At 39.7% G+C, this 17645-nt stretch overlaps 1 protein-coding gene across 2 annotated transcripts in view; it reads right to left on the bottom strand.

Moving 5' to 3' along the window:
- The window catches only part of Acadsb (acyl-CoA dehydrogenase short/branched chain), a 38219-nt gene that overhangs the window by 13140 nt on the left and 7434 nt on the right, over positions 1–17645 (bottom strand). Inside the window, exons 2-7 of one of the 2 annotated variants that reach the window (XM_076911952.1) lie at positions 13923–14133; positions 8000–8159; positions 6763–6863; positions 3990–4196; positions 2487–2657; positions 699–824 (exon numbers count right to left, since the gene is read on the bottom strand). In XM_076911952.1, the coding sequence (XP_076768067.1) occupies positions 699–824; positions 2487–2657; positions 3990–4196; positions 6763–6863; positions 8000–8159; positions 13923–13958 (801 nt within the window). In that variant the 5' untranslated portion in view covers positions 13959–14133. The remainder of the gene's footprint in view (positions 1–698; positions 825–2486; positions 2658–3989; positions 4197–6762; positions 6864–7999; positions 8160–13922; positions 14134–17645) is intronic. The other variant, XM_034510490.2, reaches the window with a different exon arrangement.

The following is a 17645-nucleotide window of genomic DNA, read 5'->3' as shown; positions in this document are numbered from 1 at the left end:
TCAATAATCAATACTAGGAACAAATCAATACTAGGAACAAAAGAAAATCCTTCAGTTAGGAGGGAGAACAGGGAGGAATGGACGGGGTAAGGTCAAGTAGGAACAAGGAAGGAGTGAGGCCCAAAGGTATCTGTAACGATATCTCAGTACCTACTGACACAGCTGCCCTCAGGGATCCAGGAGCAGTGGAACATCTGTACCCAAGCCAGGCTCTAGCTCAGCGCCAGCATCTTGAGGAAGAGCTTGTTTTGTGGAGTGTAGCCTGACTGCTTTCCACTCTCACTGAGCAACATCTCCATCTTGTGGCCGTTGGTGTACTGACCTCAGAGTTGCTGCTTCTCCCAGCAGAGGCGGGTTTACAAGTGCCAAGCTTATAAGTATAAATGTTTCACAAGTATGTACATTGTAAATAATGATAATGATCATAGTAATAATAATTAAGGTCAATGTCTGACATTTGCTCTCTAGGTCACAGGCTGGACAGAAAAGTTTTCCATAGAAGAGAGCTGAGAAAAGGAACTCAAGTCTTGTGAAAAATGTTCTTAGTCAGGGCTTAATGCTGACTAGCTGCTCCACCAAGAACTCACCCACGCACACCTACATCCTTTGCTGTTTTGGCCATCCTGTTGCATATTTCCTATGGTTCTATGTAAGGCTGATTTCTCATTAATCTTTATGGAATATTCTAGAATACCTACCTTGACATTTTCAAATGTTAACTGACAGGTGGAAGAAGCTCTGATCCCCATTTTGTTTTCTTGTTTCCCTATCTGAAAACCTTCTGTATCTCGGTCTACTAAAAAGCAGGTGATGCCTCTGTAGCCCTAAAAATAAATAAATAAATAAATAAATAAATAAATAAATAAATAAATAAAATGTTATCACTTATGCTTTAAAAATCCCTGTTTATGAAGAGTTCAAAGTAGGAAAGCTAAGGGGTTGCAGAGATGGCTCAGCAGTTAAGAGTTCTTGCTGCTCTTCCAGAGGACCAGGGTTTGGTTCCCAGGACCCATATTGTGGCTCACAACTGTCTGTAACTCTAGTTTCATGGGATTTAGCTCTCTCTTCTGGCTTCCATGAGCATCAGACATGCACATGGTTCATAAATATACATGCAGGCAAAATACTCACACACATAAACTAAAAATTAAAAACATAAAAGAGTGAAAAAAAAAGTTAGAGGCCTGGCGAGATGGCCCAGCTGGTGAAGTACTGCTTTGCAAACTTGAGGATGTGTGTTTGATCCTAAGAACCTGCGCAAAGAGCCGAGCATGGTGGCATGCGCTTGTGATACCCGTGCTAGGGAGGCAGAGACAGCTGAATCCTTGGAGCTTGCTGCCCAGTCAGGCAAATGTTATCAGTGAAGCCCAGGGCCCAGTGAGCGACCTTGTCTCAAAAAGAGCTGGGGGGCTTGAGAGAGGAATCAGCAGTTAAGAGCAAATACTGCTCTTGCAGAAGATTCAAGTTTGGCTCTCCACACCACTGCGAGTGGCACACAACCGCCCATAACTTCAGCTGCAGCAGATCTGACATCTTCTGGCCTCCATGGGTACCTTGTACCCAGTGTACATCCCATGACACAGACAAATACATATACATGTAGCTAAACTTTAATTAAAAAAATATCAATATTTAAAACAAAAGTGGCCATTTCCTGAGAAGCAGTGCTTGGGGTTGACTTCTGGTTTCCTCACAGATGCATCCACATCCTCACAAACACACACATGTGCACACATGTACAAAAGGAAAAGAAAGCTAAACTGGACAATAAACACCAAAGGACTCTGAGATGCAACATGTGCATTACAGAACTAGAACAATTGGAGAACACTAGTTACTAAGTCTGAACCTTATGCCAAGACAACGGTGCAACCTTTAAGTACATGTCAGCACTTGGGAAGCCGAGGCAGGTGGATCTCAGTGAGTCTGAGGCCAGCCCACTCTACAGAGAGAGTTCTAGGGCAGCAAGGGATACCTGACATTACTACTTCTTGTACTTCTCCACACACCACAGTGATTGTTGAATTTATTTTTATAAGTATGTGATCATGAGACCCCATACTTTAAATTCAATATTCTCAAACAAATCGGAAAGCAAAATAAAACATACTTACCATTTTGCTGTATGATTTTCTTCCATCTAAAATACTCGTAAGTATTTTTCAATATTCTTAAAAGTAATGTATTTTACAAGTACTTAAATCCTTCATTATTATACAGAAAATTAAAGTTCTATGCAATTAAAGATTAGGGTATTAGGAGAGAAGTAATAAATGGTCCTCTGTGTAATTAATAACTATGTCAACAACAGTTATTTTAGATGAATAAGAGTGAAAAAATGATCATTCAACTCTCACAGAACGAGGAGTTTAAAACTAATTCTAGAAAGAAAAAAAAGGAGAGAAAGCAGAGGAGGGAGGAGGGAGGAGGGAGGAGGGAGGAGGGAGGAGGGAGGAGGGAGGAGGGAAGTCTCTCTCTGTACTCACAGAGGCGAGGTCCACGTTTGCGAACACCAGAAAGAGCTCTGCATGCTCTGCATTGCTAATCCACATCTTCGACCCATTGATGATGTAGTAATTTCCACTTTTATCAGCTCGTGTTTTCAAAGCAAAAGGGTCACTACCAGCTCCAGCTTCAGAGAGGCAAAAGCTCCCTAACTACAGATGTGAGAAAAAAGTTATTGTGTTTATCCTTTATATTAATGAGTCATAAGGAAAAAAATGGACACTTGTGGGTTTGTTTGTTTTTCTCTCTCTCCATGACAGAGTTTCCTTGTGTAGAGCTGGCTGCCCTAGGAACCCGCTCTATAGAGCAGGCTGGCCTTGAACTCAGAAATCCACTTGCCTCTTCTCCCCTAGCCTCCACCATCGAGTGCCGGGATTAAAGGTGTGTGTAACCACTGCACTGTCCAATTTTAAAAAATGGACATTTGTAAGTCAAATCTTTAGTTATGCAAAAAAAAATCTATATTTGGGCTGGGCATGGTGCTGTATGCCTTCAATCCCAGTACTGAGGAAGCAAAGCAGGCAGAACTCTGTGAGTTCCAGGTCAGCCTGGTCTATATAATGAGTTCAGACCAGCCGATCTATGTACTGAGATCTTGCATTTAAAAAAAGTTTATATTTAACAAAATAGACTTGTAATCATTATTTTCTCAAAAGCACCCTTACTATTTATCTAAGATAAATACAGATTTAGGAATACATGCTTACTGTGTAGCAGTTCCTAGTCTACCTTCATTAAGACTTCCCATGGCACAGTTAGAGCCTCCTGCCATCTCAGAACTCAAGGAAAAGATGCAGAAATGTGGTTGTAAGTTTGAAAGCCAGAAAAACAAACTAAAAAACCCCACATGCTTAAATTTATTTAATTCTAGTAGAAAGTGATCTCAACAAAGGTACTAGAAAATGAATTGTGATAAAAGTATGTTGTTTTGCCAGGCTGTGGTGGTGCACACCTTTAATCTCAGCACTTGAGAGGCAGAGGCAGACAGATCTCTGTGAGTTCAAGACCAGCCTGGTCTACAAAGTGAGTTCCAAGACAGCCAGAAACCCTCTCTCAGAACAAACAAACAAAACACAAAACAAAAACAATAAAACAAAAAGTGCTGTTTTTGTTTTGTTTGTTTGTTTGTTTGTAGGCAAGGTGTCACTTATACATTCCAGGCTGGCCTGGAAGTTGCTATGTAGCCTAGATCTGGTCTCAAATGAGTAGTTTTCCTGCCTCAGCCTCTGAGCACTAGAATTACGAGTATGAACTGCCATGCCTGGCTGAAAATCATTGTCTGATGATTATTTTCTAAGTTTCCACATGACAAATGAGAAGTAGAATGTGTTTTTCTGGTAGCAGTAATTTATTGAGCATTGCATGGTTGATTGATGGTGCTACATTGTGGTCTTGGATAATGAAAGTCAATATCACAGGTACCGTTCTCCCGAAAACATTGAAACCTTAGATCTAATCCATTTCAACAACTCATTTCAACTTACTTTTTCTGTAACCAGCTTTGGCAAATAGGTGGCCTTTTGTTCTTCTGTACCATGTTTTCTAAACAAGTTGTTAATTATTGTGTTCTGGATGTCACACACGAGAGCCACTGATGCATCCACCTTAGCGAGTTCCTCTATCACTTGGACATTGCAGAAAAAGGAAGCTTCTGTTCCTCCATATTTTGCTTCAACTTCAATACCCATCAGCTAAAGCAAAGACAGATGAGGAAAGATGAGACAGGTGAGGAGAGCTACTTATACCGGGAGACTGCAAACTGTAAACTATGAAAAAGAAACTGCAAACACATGCATGACCTGGGACCCCTTATGCTAGCCAAGCACTTACCACCACCCAAGCTATAGCCACAGCCCATATATATATGTATACATATATATATACTCTGAATTTTAAAATTTTATTTACATTTTAATTTGATATAGCTATTTTGCTATAAACAGTAGTCTATAAAAACACTAAGGTTTTTTTTTTTTTCTTGGTTGCTTGTTTTTTTTCCTTTTTTTTTTCTTGAGAAGGATGAATTTATGTTAGATTTTTCTTCCATTTTGGGTCTCAGATAACAAAGTTACGAAATGCTTTGAAGCATAAGAATGGAATAAAGAAATAAAGAAATCTAAATATGCTCTGAGAACCTTTCTTATTAAGAAGGCACGAGCTGTTTTTTTGTTTTTTGGTTTTTTTTTGTTGTTGTTGTTGTTGTTTTTTTTTTTTTTTTTTTTTGTTTTTTCTCTGTGTAGCCCTGGCTGTCCTGGAACTCACTCTGTAGACCAGGCTGGCCTCGAACTCAGAAATCCACCTGCCTCTGCCTCCCAAGTGTTGTGTTTTGGTATTTCAATACAGGCCCCTCTATACTGATTTGATGGAAAAAGTGAATGCATGAGAGTAACCAGCTCCCAGTGTACATGTCTGCAGCTTTAGTTGGCATAGAGTCTTCTAAGCAGGTCTTTTGATGTGACCTTTTCAGCAGAGATAATGACTGCTTGACCATCCATTTTGGGCCACTTTAGAAAGTCCAAGATGGTTAGCAGACAACACCTGGTAGTGGTTTGAGTGACACATGCAGCAAGTCACAGGTACCGACACACAACACTAAATGTTGGCCAACATCTTTAGGTGGCCATTTGATTTCAATGTCTAAGTCTGGTACATGAAATGTCCTTAGGACTGCTCCATGTTTAATTGTCCTTGTTTTAGGAAAGGAACATGTCGTAAACCAGTGGTGCAAGACCCACATCTGATAGTAGAAAGGGTGATGTTCCCTTTCTCTCTAGGCTCTCCTAGAACAGCCTTGCTGAGTTAGGGGCTATGGCTATATTTCATGTTGAGGATGTAGTTGACAGAAAGGTGGAACCATTAATGCTGAGAACTGCAGTGGGAAGAGGAGGGCGGGGTAGGGGAGAACTGACAGTGATTTCCGAGTGTGAGTACTTGTTAGCAATACTGCTCCTTAATAAAGGTCACAGTACTCTTTTATCAGAAATATGTGGCAGGTGACTAACACTGGGACTGAGGAGTTAGGAGGCAGCTGAGCTACTATAAGCAAGAGCAGTTTACATAGGTGGATAGTGAGTGCATGTGGCCCTGAATGCAAGTACTACTCCAGGAGAACAGTTTTCAAGACGTGAGACCACCAAAGGATTCCCACAGAAGCATGGCAGGGGCATGGCATCTGTCAATGATGACAGCAGAACTGGTCTGGGAGAGGAACCATTGCATCTTTGTCTAACATACTAGGCTTCTGTGTGGCCCCATATGTCTCTACATGGGATTCTATTTCCTAAAGATTATACTGATAACAAAAAATTAGAAAAAACATCAAAAGTTGGTCATATTAAAACCAGAAGAAATGAAATTATTATATGGCCTTGTGCCAAAAGTTATTTTTCAATAAGGTGACAGACAAGGTTTAGGAAGGTGGTACTGAATAGGAGTGACTGGTTCTGGAACATACTTAGTTTTAAAAACAAAAAGCAAAACAAACAAAGAAACCCTTTGAATCTCAAGAGAAGGGAGACACCAGGAATTAGTATGGTGATTTTTTAACACATTCTCCTTGGAGGTCCCACACTGACAATACCCAACTCATAGCCAGATTAATTCTACTTTAATCTATTCTACATGTCATACTTGGTGACTAGAGCTATGTGACAAGGACTGTGTGAATCAGAAAGCTGGAAATCTGGTTAATGTGGAACTCAGATATGAGCTCTGCTTTAAGACTGTCACATACACAAGAATCCACACTGTCTATGACCTGTCATGTTTGCCGGAGCTAATCAGTTCTTAGCTGAGTTTCCCTGTGTACTGTACATGTTCAATCTGCAGTGTCCCATGCTTCTTCTCACCAAATGATAGTGGCCTTTTCCTTTAAAAGCATTGCCAATTAAAAATGTCAATGCAGTTAAAACTTTTTAACTGTATAAAATCAACTAAGACCTTAATCAAGAAGAAACACAGATACTTTGCACTAGGAATGAGGAATTCACTATGATTACTATGATCCTGCACTTGAAAAGTTTGCATATACTTTAATATACATGATGTATTTAAAAGTAGCTGGCCAACACAAAATGGACTGTTTTTTGTCTTGTTTGCTTTGTTTTTTTTTTTTTGAGAGAGGGAACATAAAATTGGGTCGGTAGAGAGGTGGAAGAAAGTAGGAGAGGAGTAAGGGAGGAAAAAGAATATGATAAAATATATGGTATAAAAATTTAAATATCAAAAAGTTTGAAAGGAGAATTAAGAAACAAATACCCCTTGTTGAAATAATCCTTGTATCACTGATTTTTCCATTTTTGAATTTTCATCCATAGTTGAAACCAAAGGAGCAATTTGTTCCTGTGCAAATTTTTTGACTGTGGGGAGAAAGAATTGCTGATAAGTTTATGTTTAAGTAGACAAAGTAGATATTTTTAAGTTAGGAAAGAAATAGTTCATTAGCAGTTTGCTGATAAACTTTTTTAACCAATAAATACACATGATTATATTTAGTTTTTCAAGATATAGATTACAACTTCCTTCTATAAAAACAGAAAAAGGCAATCCCATAATCCCCTTTGAAGCAAAAATATAATACTATGGAAGGCATAAAATGAAAAATGAAAGCCTTATTCTCTTATCTTGGATTAAGAGTTAATCTCCCCAAAGATAACTGACTTTAAGTTTAGTGTTCTTCCAAAAGCTTCTCGTCAAAGCCTTCTGTATGTCTCTACCCAGACGCTCTACCCATCGGTTTACTTCTATTATACAAACCAACATAAGACACACATTCAACTTTCTCCCGGCCATCTTACTCTTTTTGCTATTTCTTGAGACAGAATTCCACTGTGTAGCCCTGCTTGGCCTGGAACTTACTATGAGATCAGGCTAGCCTTAGCTCACAAAGATTTACTTGCTTCTGGTTTTGAAGTTCTGAGATTAAAGGCACACACCACCATGCCAGATGCCTACTGTCTCCCTGCTTACACCTTATCTTTCTACACCAGCACATCCCATCTGACATGGACCTCTTAATAGCTGCACGACCACACACAGGAAGGTTTCTCCACCTCGGTACTAAGAATGTTCTGGACAGGCAAGCCTTTGTTTTGGAGATGCTTTCTGTGTGCACCGTAGGATGGTTAGTGTCATGTCCTCACTCCAGGGCTACAGAAGAGACTGGTAATGAAGCAGCTTCTGGGAAGAGCTGCAGAATCTGGGAACAGAGATGGGCAAGCCTTAACTTGTAACCTAGCCTTTTATTCTGCTGTTGTTCTTATATGACTTTTTCCAAAACCCAGCTACTCTGGAGGCTGAGGTAAAAAGGGTAGTTGAGCCCAGGGGGTTGAGATCACCATGGGCAACACAGCAATATCCTGTTTCAAAAGTAAACAAATACCCTGCGAGCCCCCAAACAGAGCAACCACTGCAGAGATGAGCATAGCTTCTGGGCTGTTTTGTGTTGTTTCCCATGACCAGAGGGGCAACAAGATAAAGTTGAAGGTTGACTTACCTGCCTCCTTCATCATAATTTCCTCATCCGTAAATGTCTGCAGAGGTGCAAGGGGTAGCGCATTATTTGTTATACCGAGTAGAGCTTCTGGTTGTGAGGATTTGAGGACATGAGGAGGAATTCTCCAAGAAGACAAGCAAGTTGGGAAGTTTCTTGTCAGCTTTAGGAACAGCCCCGGTTGAAAAAGAGATATACATAGAAGAAAGCAATTTGAACATTAGTTTACTGGGGAATAACTCTATTGCACATTTGTATTTATTTATATGTATGTGTGTCTACATCTGTGTGGGTTTATTTATACCGTATGTGTGTAAGTGTCAGTGGAAGAGGGGATTGGGTCCCCTGGAACTGGAGATTTAGATGGTTGTTCAATATGGCTTCTAGGAACCAAACCTAGACCCTCTGCAAGAACAGTCCACATCACTTATTCTTATACCCTAGACCCATATTCTAAAGTAAGATAGCTTAATTTAGTACATTTTAAAATTCACTTTTGTTGTTATTGTTTTTCTGAGACATGGTTTCTCTGTGTAATAGCTCTGGCTGTCCTGGGCTCACTTTGTAGACCAGGCTGGCCTCAGACTCACAGAGATCCACCTGCCTCTGTCTCCTGAGCACTAGGATTAAAAGTCTGTGTCATCATGCCCAACTAAATTCACTGTCTTTTAAACACAATGATAAGTCATTGAATACTGTATGGTACTCCTTTATCCAGCAATGAGCTACTGTAAATAAACAGATCCTCTAATTAAAAATTTACTTTTATTCTTTTAAATTCTTTGTATGTGTGTGGTCTGTATGTAGTAGGTATGTGCACATGAGGGCCATATAGGCCAGAGGTGTCAGATTCCCCCTGGAGCTTGTGTTACAGGTAATTGTGAGCCAGCTGATGTGGGTGGTGGCAATAGAATTTGGGTCCTCTGAAAAAGGAAAGTAGTGCTCGCTCTCCCTCTCCTCCTCTCCTCCCTCCAGGGTCTTTATATATAGCTCAAGTTGTCCTGGAACTCTAGGCAGATCAGGCTGGCCTCAAAACTTGGAGATGCCCTACCTCTGCCTCCTGGGATTAGAAATGTCTGTCCCTACATGCACCTCCTAGCGCATGTCTTTAACATTAAGCCATATCTCCAGGCCCAGCTACCTTTTAACCCACAAGGAAACAGTTTTTACATTGAACTCGTTCTCTAGATACATTTCTCATTTCACTAACTTCTTGGATAGGAATACAAGACTCTTGTTGTCTATGACTAACCACTGTCAAGATGGGGAGACAATGTACAAAGGTTAAGGAAACAAGCGTTTTCTATACAAACTAGGCTTAAATCCTAACATTGGATACGTAATAGCTATATCATTTTGGCAAGTGATTTCATTGTTTTTGTAGGATGTGGTGGTTTTAATAAGAATGGCCCCTATAAGCTCATATATTTGAATGTTTAGTCACCAGACAGTGGAACTTATTGGAAGGATTTGGAGGTGTGGCCTTGTTGGAGTAGGTGTGGCCTTGTGAGAGGAAGGGTGGCACTGGGGATGGACTTTGAGATTTCAAAAGCCCATGTCAGACCCAGGCTCTCTTTTTCTGCTTGCAGACCAAGATGTAGCTCTCAGCTGCTTCTCCAACCTCACACCTGTCTGCCTGCCTGCCACCATGTTCCCTGACATGACGACAATGGACTAAGCCTCTGAAACTGTACACAAGCACTCAATTCAACAGTTTCTTTTATAAGAGTTGTCTTGGTCATGGTGTATCTTCACAACAACAGAACAGTGACTAAGACAGAGGGGTACAGGTGATTTTTTAAAATCTCTCACAATCTTAGTTTCTATACCTATAAAATTCAGATAATTTCTTGGAGTCGTGTGAGAATTAATAAAACAATCTATATAAAAGATGTATCACAGTATCACCATTTAGCAGGAGCTTAATAAATATTTGTGACTATTTCTACTTATGAATTGTGACAAGAATGTTAGGCTAGGATGGGGAACACATTATATCCCTCTTGATGAGACAGATGAAAAAAAGTAAAGAGAACAGGAAAGGAGAAGTGCAAAGGAACTACAGACAAGAAAGCATGCTGCTAATAGCTGATGGGAGGGAAGTGATAGCAGCTGGGTCAAGGAGTGAAGGAAGGATGGGGAGAAGTGGAAACATGGAAGCAGAAGAGAAGTAAATACAAGGGCAGTTTTGCTCAGTGCTGGTGATGGAGTCTTGGATTGTGCCCTTAATATATAGTCTAAAGAAAGAAAGAATGAGTCAACTACCTCCATAAACTGCCTGTGAAACTTGCCTATCCATCTCAAAGGCTGCAATACATTGGATTACATTTCTCATTTCTAGGGGAGGTTATTTACTTCACTAAGCTCACTACAGAATTCTTTCTGTCTCTTAGTCAATATATCACCTTTGTACCTATGTTGATCTTTAAAAGAAAGCCCACTGCTGAGAAACTTAAGAAGCCAGTGGGTCTTGCGATAATACCTATTTTTCCTGCTGACACAAGTGTAAGCCCCTTAGTCTCAATATTACCACTGACAAAGCACATGCCAGTTCAACCCACAAAAATTACTTTCAGATTCAGAGGAGATAACAGAGGCAAATGAAGTTTTAGAAAGTTCAAAATGGCACACAATCATAGGGTAGGTGATTGAAGATGCTAATCATAAACTCTGAAGACTGAATGCTGTGAATGGAGTCCATTTCTAGCCAAAGCATCATGAGAGATGACTTGACTCTTGGTAGATGATACGAAAGGAAAGGAAAGGAAAGGAAAGGAAAGGAAAGGAAAGGAAAGGAAAGGAAAGGAAAGGAAAGGAAAGCTTTCCTTCTCCTGTCTTTAACTGCACACTCTGGATTTCACTGTTGATTTTTCTAATGTCCCTATGCTTTGGAACTGACCACAGTCATTGCAGTTTTGATGTCTACTCTATCAAAATGATTTTCTGCAGTTATAACCCATTGTACCACATCATCACATTTTTTTTTTTTTTTTGCACAGAGAAGCAATTGTTACTTGAATGAAATAATGGTTATTTACACCTTGCCAAATCCTTTCCTTAGTTTCTATATGATCTGTCTCTACTCAGCTGACCAGAGAGTTCTGATGTACTATGACTAGAAGGATCAAGTCCATGAACTTGGGGAGGGTTGGGGAATTACATATTTATTTCATTAACCTCTAGCAAAAATACAGCATTGAAAATTATGAATGTGGGTAACACATTTTGGTAATATGAGCAATAAATGTGACTCTGCCAAAAGAAATCATAGCCATTTTCATATCACATTGATTTAGCGCCAGTATCTTGAAATACATTTTTGTTCATCACTATGGAAAAATTACAGTGGCTATTAGAATGACTGCCAAGCTGTACTTAAAAAGCACACACTGCTCAATCACATTAAGACATTTTATAACTGTTTCATTATAATTGATTTCCTTTATAACGCTGTATCTTTTATTTTATGCATTTTAAACATTTGGAAGAAAGGTCTATAAACTTTTACTATACTGCCACATATGCTGCACTCAAAGTGCTGAAAAGTTAAGAATGCTTGACTGTGGAATGTTCTGGCAAATCTATTGCTATTCTTGTTACATTTAGCCACTGGATTAGTTAGGGGAACCTTTCCACCATGCTTTGGCATATTGAAGTATTATTTTAAATATTCCTAGAGTGTTTCCTATCTAACTGCATTTACAACCCAAGAAAGGCAGAGAACACATTACAGAAGTCATGTTGACTTGCAAAGACTCAGTCAGACTTGCAGAAAGAGAAATTTTAATAGAAAGAGTTGCATTTCTCTGTAGTTATTGTTTTTCTGCCCTGCTTGCCCTCGTGGCTCCTCCTTCTCTGAGAGGGATACTGAGGTGTGTCTGTGTGTACTACCTGCTGACACAGAGCATGAGGAAAGTCTGCTTTTCCTGCTGCTGCAGAGAACAATTACTCTTTCCCCTTTTCTAAATTGAGGGCAACTTTGCTTTCCTCCTGAAACTGTTCTCTCAGTTTCCCTTTCTAGGATAAGGAGACAGGCTCCATGAACTTCACAATAAAACCTGAGAATGCTACAGGGCCATCTTCTAGTGGGAAGGACAAAGAAGGGTGACCATTTCTCTTAAAACTCAGGAAAGCTATCAAAGGCACCCTTTTCTACTCTTGACCCTTGTTATGCCCTACTGGACAACCGTCCTTAGTTATTGATTTATTGGATTTACGTCACAAAAATTCTTTCTACCCAACACTGACCAAAAGCTTAGGAAATTTCAGACCAGAGGCCAATTCAAGTGACACTCTGGTCATGATCTCTTCTCATATCTGGTGAATGCCCCCACTCCTACACAATGCTACTGTGCATCTGTTTTGAGATGCCACTCAGTACTGTGTCTCTTAAGGTCTCTGTATCTGACCACAGTCTCAATCTCTGTCCCCCCAACTTTTCTCATAATACATGGTGGTAAACTTGTTCCAACATGTCACCAGATGTTCAAGCCTATCAACAAATCTATTTTTCCTCTGGTCTCTCCCTCATTAACTAGCCCAGATCCCACTGTTGATCTTTGAGAACATAGATTTCACAGTACTGGAAGCATTCTTGTCAATATCTTCTTCTTCTAAAAAACCAACCAACCAAACAACAACAACAACATCAAAGCAAAACAAAAACATTTTATACTATGAAGAATGTAGCTTTCCTTTTCCTAGATCAAGGGCAACTTTCCTTTCTTCACAAACCTTTGTCTGGAATGCCTTAGAGGAGAGTTGTGAAAGCTAGTTTTCACTACCTCTCCCCCTGTTTCCTTAAGTGAGCATTTTCCAAATGCAAGGTATGAAAACTTAATAGCTATACAGTGGTATGAAGATGTGGGGTCCCTTAGAGGTGATAAGGCCAAAAGGTTCTCCTCTTGTGAATGGAATTAAATCCATTAACTAGTTACTCTTCTCATTGTTACCAAATACCTGCCATGAAGCAACAGAAAAGATTTGTTTTGTTTGGTGCACTGTTTGAAGATACTTTCTGGTAAAGACATGCTATTGGAAGTGGCTTGTTGGTATGGTGACAGAAACATGAGACTGCTTACATTTTGATGGCTCAGGAAGCAAAAGATGGGACAGGAAGCAAGCAAGCCTACACACTTCAAGACTACCCCCAAAGACCCACTTCTTCCAGTCAGCCTCCAACTCCCAAATGATTTACAGCCTCCCAAAACACATCACCAGGTGGAGACCAAGTATTCAAACACACGAGCCCATGGTGCATTTTATATCCAAACCATCCTACCCTTGCAACAGAGGCTTTACCCAGCATTACACTCATTTTCCTTGAGTCAGTCAGTCGTGTGAGGTTAAAGTGGTCCTCAGCAAGGAAGCCCACACAGGCAATCTAACCTGCTAGTGTGTTGCCTTTGGACTAACCAGAGATTTATAAGAGAATAAACATCTAATCTTTAAAAACTGCCCACTCTCTGGTACTCTGTCATAGCATTATAAAACAGACTAAGATGCCATATTTATAGGAAGACACAACAATTTACTTCAGTCATAGGACAAGTACACATATACAAATGATACAGTGAAGTCAGCAAAAGCAAAACATTAAAAACCCAATTAAATATTAATGAAGGAATGGTTAAATCTTTGTGGGATATTGACTCCATACAATTATTTCATGGCCATTAATGCAATCCAGGCTTAAAACACTGAGGAAAAATACAATTAGCAAAAATATAAGTTCAGCATGACAGCATTTATGTACACTCATAAATGAATTATTATAATATACATGTAAACAGTGAATTAATCTGGCAGCTATATTTCTTCACTGTATGCTAGTCCCCAATAACTGCTCAGAGAACCCAAGATTTATTTAAAACTGCACCTCAACAGCTGAGCAGTTAAATGATCTATCTTTATTTTCTATGCTTACCTGGCTACTCCCAGGCTCTTCCCATGATAATTGCATATTATTATTGATCTGGCTCTTTGGGCTTCAGGTGTGTTTCCGTGATCTCTCTCTGGACCCCTTCCTTGTGGCTTCCTTACAGCTCCAAATCCTCCAACCTACGTCGCTGATCTCAATCTCCCTCTCTTCTTCCTTCCTCTGGTTGGTGGACTTCCTGCCCTATTCTGACCAGCCACTGGGTGGTCAGCATTTATTGACAAGGCAGAGAATAAATGGTAAAAACTGTTTACACAAATCTGAGATGGGAGATTCTTGATATAAACATTACAAAACCCTGTCTGGATTGAAATGAGATATGAGGGCAGAGAAATCAGCATTCGAATAACACAAGGGTAAACTTTATACAGTGTATAAACATTATGCCTACATAAACCTTAAAGCACACACGTGCTAAATATTTAAAGAAATGGACTGAAGTATATATATCAGCTCTGGAGTTACTATCTATGAGGGCAGGACAGAAGTGTGTGTGGGGGGGTTGATGTTTATTTCTTTGAAAATAAATCTTAGTAAAGGGTTTGTGTCAGTTTCATTACTTTCTGCCCTTTTATTAAGAATACTTGATAAAAAAATTCATGTTAAAACTTCTTTTCTAAAATTGTATTTGTTTATATGTGTATGAGCCTCTAAGTATATTTGCACCATGTGCTTGTAGGATCCCATATCAGCCAGAAGAGGGAGTCAGATCCTTGAAGTCACAGGTGGCTGGGCCCTGGGAACAGAACTCTGGCCCTCTGTACTAAGTGCTCTTAACTGCTGGGTCATCTCTCTATCACCTGCTGAAACTTCTTAATGTGATATAAAAGGCTGGAAGAAGGTTTTAGGTAACACATTCAAGATATCATTTAAGGACCATTTCTTGGATTTCTCAAAGCTACAGATAATTAAACTAAATAAACTGGTTTATTCTGGAAACATTTACTAATAACTGACTTCCCTTCCTCCATCTGGCTCCTTTCTCCTGAAGGTCAGAAAGCAATGATATACCGGCAGGATGCCTTACCTGATCTTACTTAAGACGTTGCCTACTTGTCCTCAATATCGCCAAGACTGCATTACACAAGGATGATTAATAGCAGGATAAGACTAATAAGACCCAGAACTTAGCTCTAGCTCATCCCAGGCCATTGACTGTCCTTGGCCCATTCATCTCTCCTAAAAATCTTTCTCAATAACCTATCCCTCCCCCTTTATCTGCAGTTTTGCTTTCCACACTCCTGTCATCTGTGGTCTGAAAATACTAAATGGAAGAGTTGCAGAAATAAACCATGTGCAGTTTTAAATTGCAAACCATACTGAGTACACAAGGAAGTCTCTCGTTATCTTATTCTGTCCATCTGGCCCATCAATAACTGTGTGGACAGCCAGGTTATCAAACAGTTGGCAGTGTGGCAACTGTTTTGTACAGTTCAGAGAATGAGCTACAAATGCTGTACTTTTGGTTTTGAATGAGTAATTTATTAAGTATATAGTGAGCAAAAGGGACCAGAATAAATAGTGAGGAGCAGATAAAGAGACAGCTGGCACAACATTATCAAACTGGGCACTCACAATATCCAGTCAAGACACTGGAGTAACCCAACTGAGAAAAGTAAACAAAAAGTGATGTAATCAAATCAGGTGACTTACAAACAACTAACAAACAGCCAAGGAATCCCCTCAAATTGTCAGCTAGAATTTAAGAGTTTGGGGGAAAGCAGAACATCCTCTGGGTAAGATTTCCAAGGAAAAGAACAAAGAGAGAGCAAGTAGCAGATAGCTAACATCAAATAAAGAGCATCCATCATCTGTCAGCAGGGGAAGGTGGGGCAGTCAGCTGGAGTCCTCCCTAGAGACTCTCCACCTTCTCTCCATGGATGAGACTCTGCACAACTGAACTTCTTCATATTCTCACTGTAAGCATTATTATATTATAGCATAATCAATAGTAACCTGAGTAGAAAATGGCTTATCTTCTAGCTGTTCTCAAGGGCAGAATGTGTTTACTTTTGGGCTGTTCTTCCCTCTCTCTGCTACAGACGTGGGGGGAGAAGACAACATTGTTTCCAGAGCCAGCCTCTCAGTGAGCACAAATAGCACATGACACTTTGCCTTTAGAATGTGCATCATAATAGTGGTTGTGTTCAAATAACTTACTTCATTTAATATTGTCCCCAAAGTTTGAAAGAAGTCGGTCAGGCTATTTGAATGTGCCAGAGAAAACAATATTTCCTTTAAATGAAAAGTATTTCTTACCTTATTAAGGAAAGAGAAACAAAACCAAACATATGTTGAGATTGCTAAGAGCTATAATAAAAACAAATGATCCATGAAACTGTGCAGAAGTAAAAAGAACTTCATCCCTGTTTTACTGTAGACCCTCAAGCTACAAAAGTAGAGGGCACAGAGTGACAAGTGTGGCAGTTACTCAGGATACAGAAGGACATTGCAGGCATTGGTTCACCTACAGTTTCAGTTGTTCACTGAGGATTTTGGAAAATAAACCTTGCAGATGAGGGAAACTACTGTAGTCTTCTAAGATTTCAATCATCTCCCACTTGATTCTCCCCTGGGAAGAAGGGATAACTGAGGGAAATCCAAATAAGCGCTCCAGCTTCAAACGCTTTTAGTTGACTCTGAAAGCATCACTAACTTTGGAGGTTCCAACAGCTTTGCTATAGGTGACACCTCTAACTGAGGCTACTCAATAGCCTGAAAGGGTTTTCGTTTTTGTTTTTTTTTTTGTTTTTGTTTTTGTTTTTGGCAAAAGCTGCTTTTTGTTCTTTGTCCTAACAGCAAGGTTAGCTAACTCCTGGGAAAAAAGAGTTAAAAAGGCTTAGTAACTAGCAGCTCGCTTCTGCTTTATAGAGGGTAGAACATTTGAAGACTTTCTGGAGACATCAATATGTGGATCATCTAACACAAAGCACGAAATTTGCTGTTCTATGTTTTAAAACTAAAATCAGACATATAGGACATGTTTGGTTTATAGGGAAACACTGTGTTTATCTAAACAAGGCTATCCAATTTATGGCCCAAGAGACACATGCAGCCCAAAATGACTCTGAATGTAGCCCAATACCAAAATCAAGTACTTATTTAAAACATTATGAGATTGTATTTCTCTCTCTCTCTCTCTCTCTCTCTCTCTCTCTCTCTCTCTCTCTCTCTCTCCTGTGTATTTAAAGGTTTATTTTTATTTAAAATTGTGTATAATGTGTGTATCCGTGTGTAGGTATGTACAAGTAAGTATAGGTGTCCAAAGAAGCAGAAGCATTAGATTCCCTGGAAGTAGTAGAATTATACGTGGTTGGAAGCCACCAAACATGGGTGGCTAGAGACTGAACCGAGGTCCTCAGTAAGAGCAGAGGTGCTCTCGACCACTCACCATCTCTCCAGCCCCACTGTGAGTATTCTGTAATACTGATTTGGAACGTCATAGGATAGTTCTTGAACATAAACTTTGCAGATGACAATGTCATATTATAATGTCATGCAAAATGAATGTATGCTTTTGTGACTGAAGGCCACAGGTTGTACACCTGGGGATTTAGAGGATTTAAGGTATGGCCCAAGACATTCATTGTCCAATGTAACCCAGAAAAGCCACAAATTTGGCTACAGCTGATCTAAAGAACTACAATATTCAGCAAACAAAGGTTCTTTGTTATGTTAATGACATTCTGATGTGAAGGAAGGAAAGCATCC

This window comes from Arvicanthis niloticus, chromosome 1 (genome assembly GCF_011762505.2).
Source record: "Arvicanthis niloticus isolate mArvNil1 chromosome 1, mArvNil1.pat.X, whole genome shotgun sequence".
Classification (NCBI taxonomy): Eukaryota; Metazoa; Chordata; class Mammalia; order Rodentia; family Muridae; genus Arvicanthis; species Arvicanthis niloticus.
This window is presented reverse-complemented; position numbering and strand designations above follow the sequence as displayed.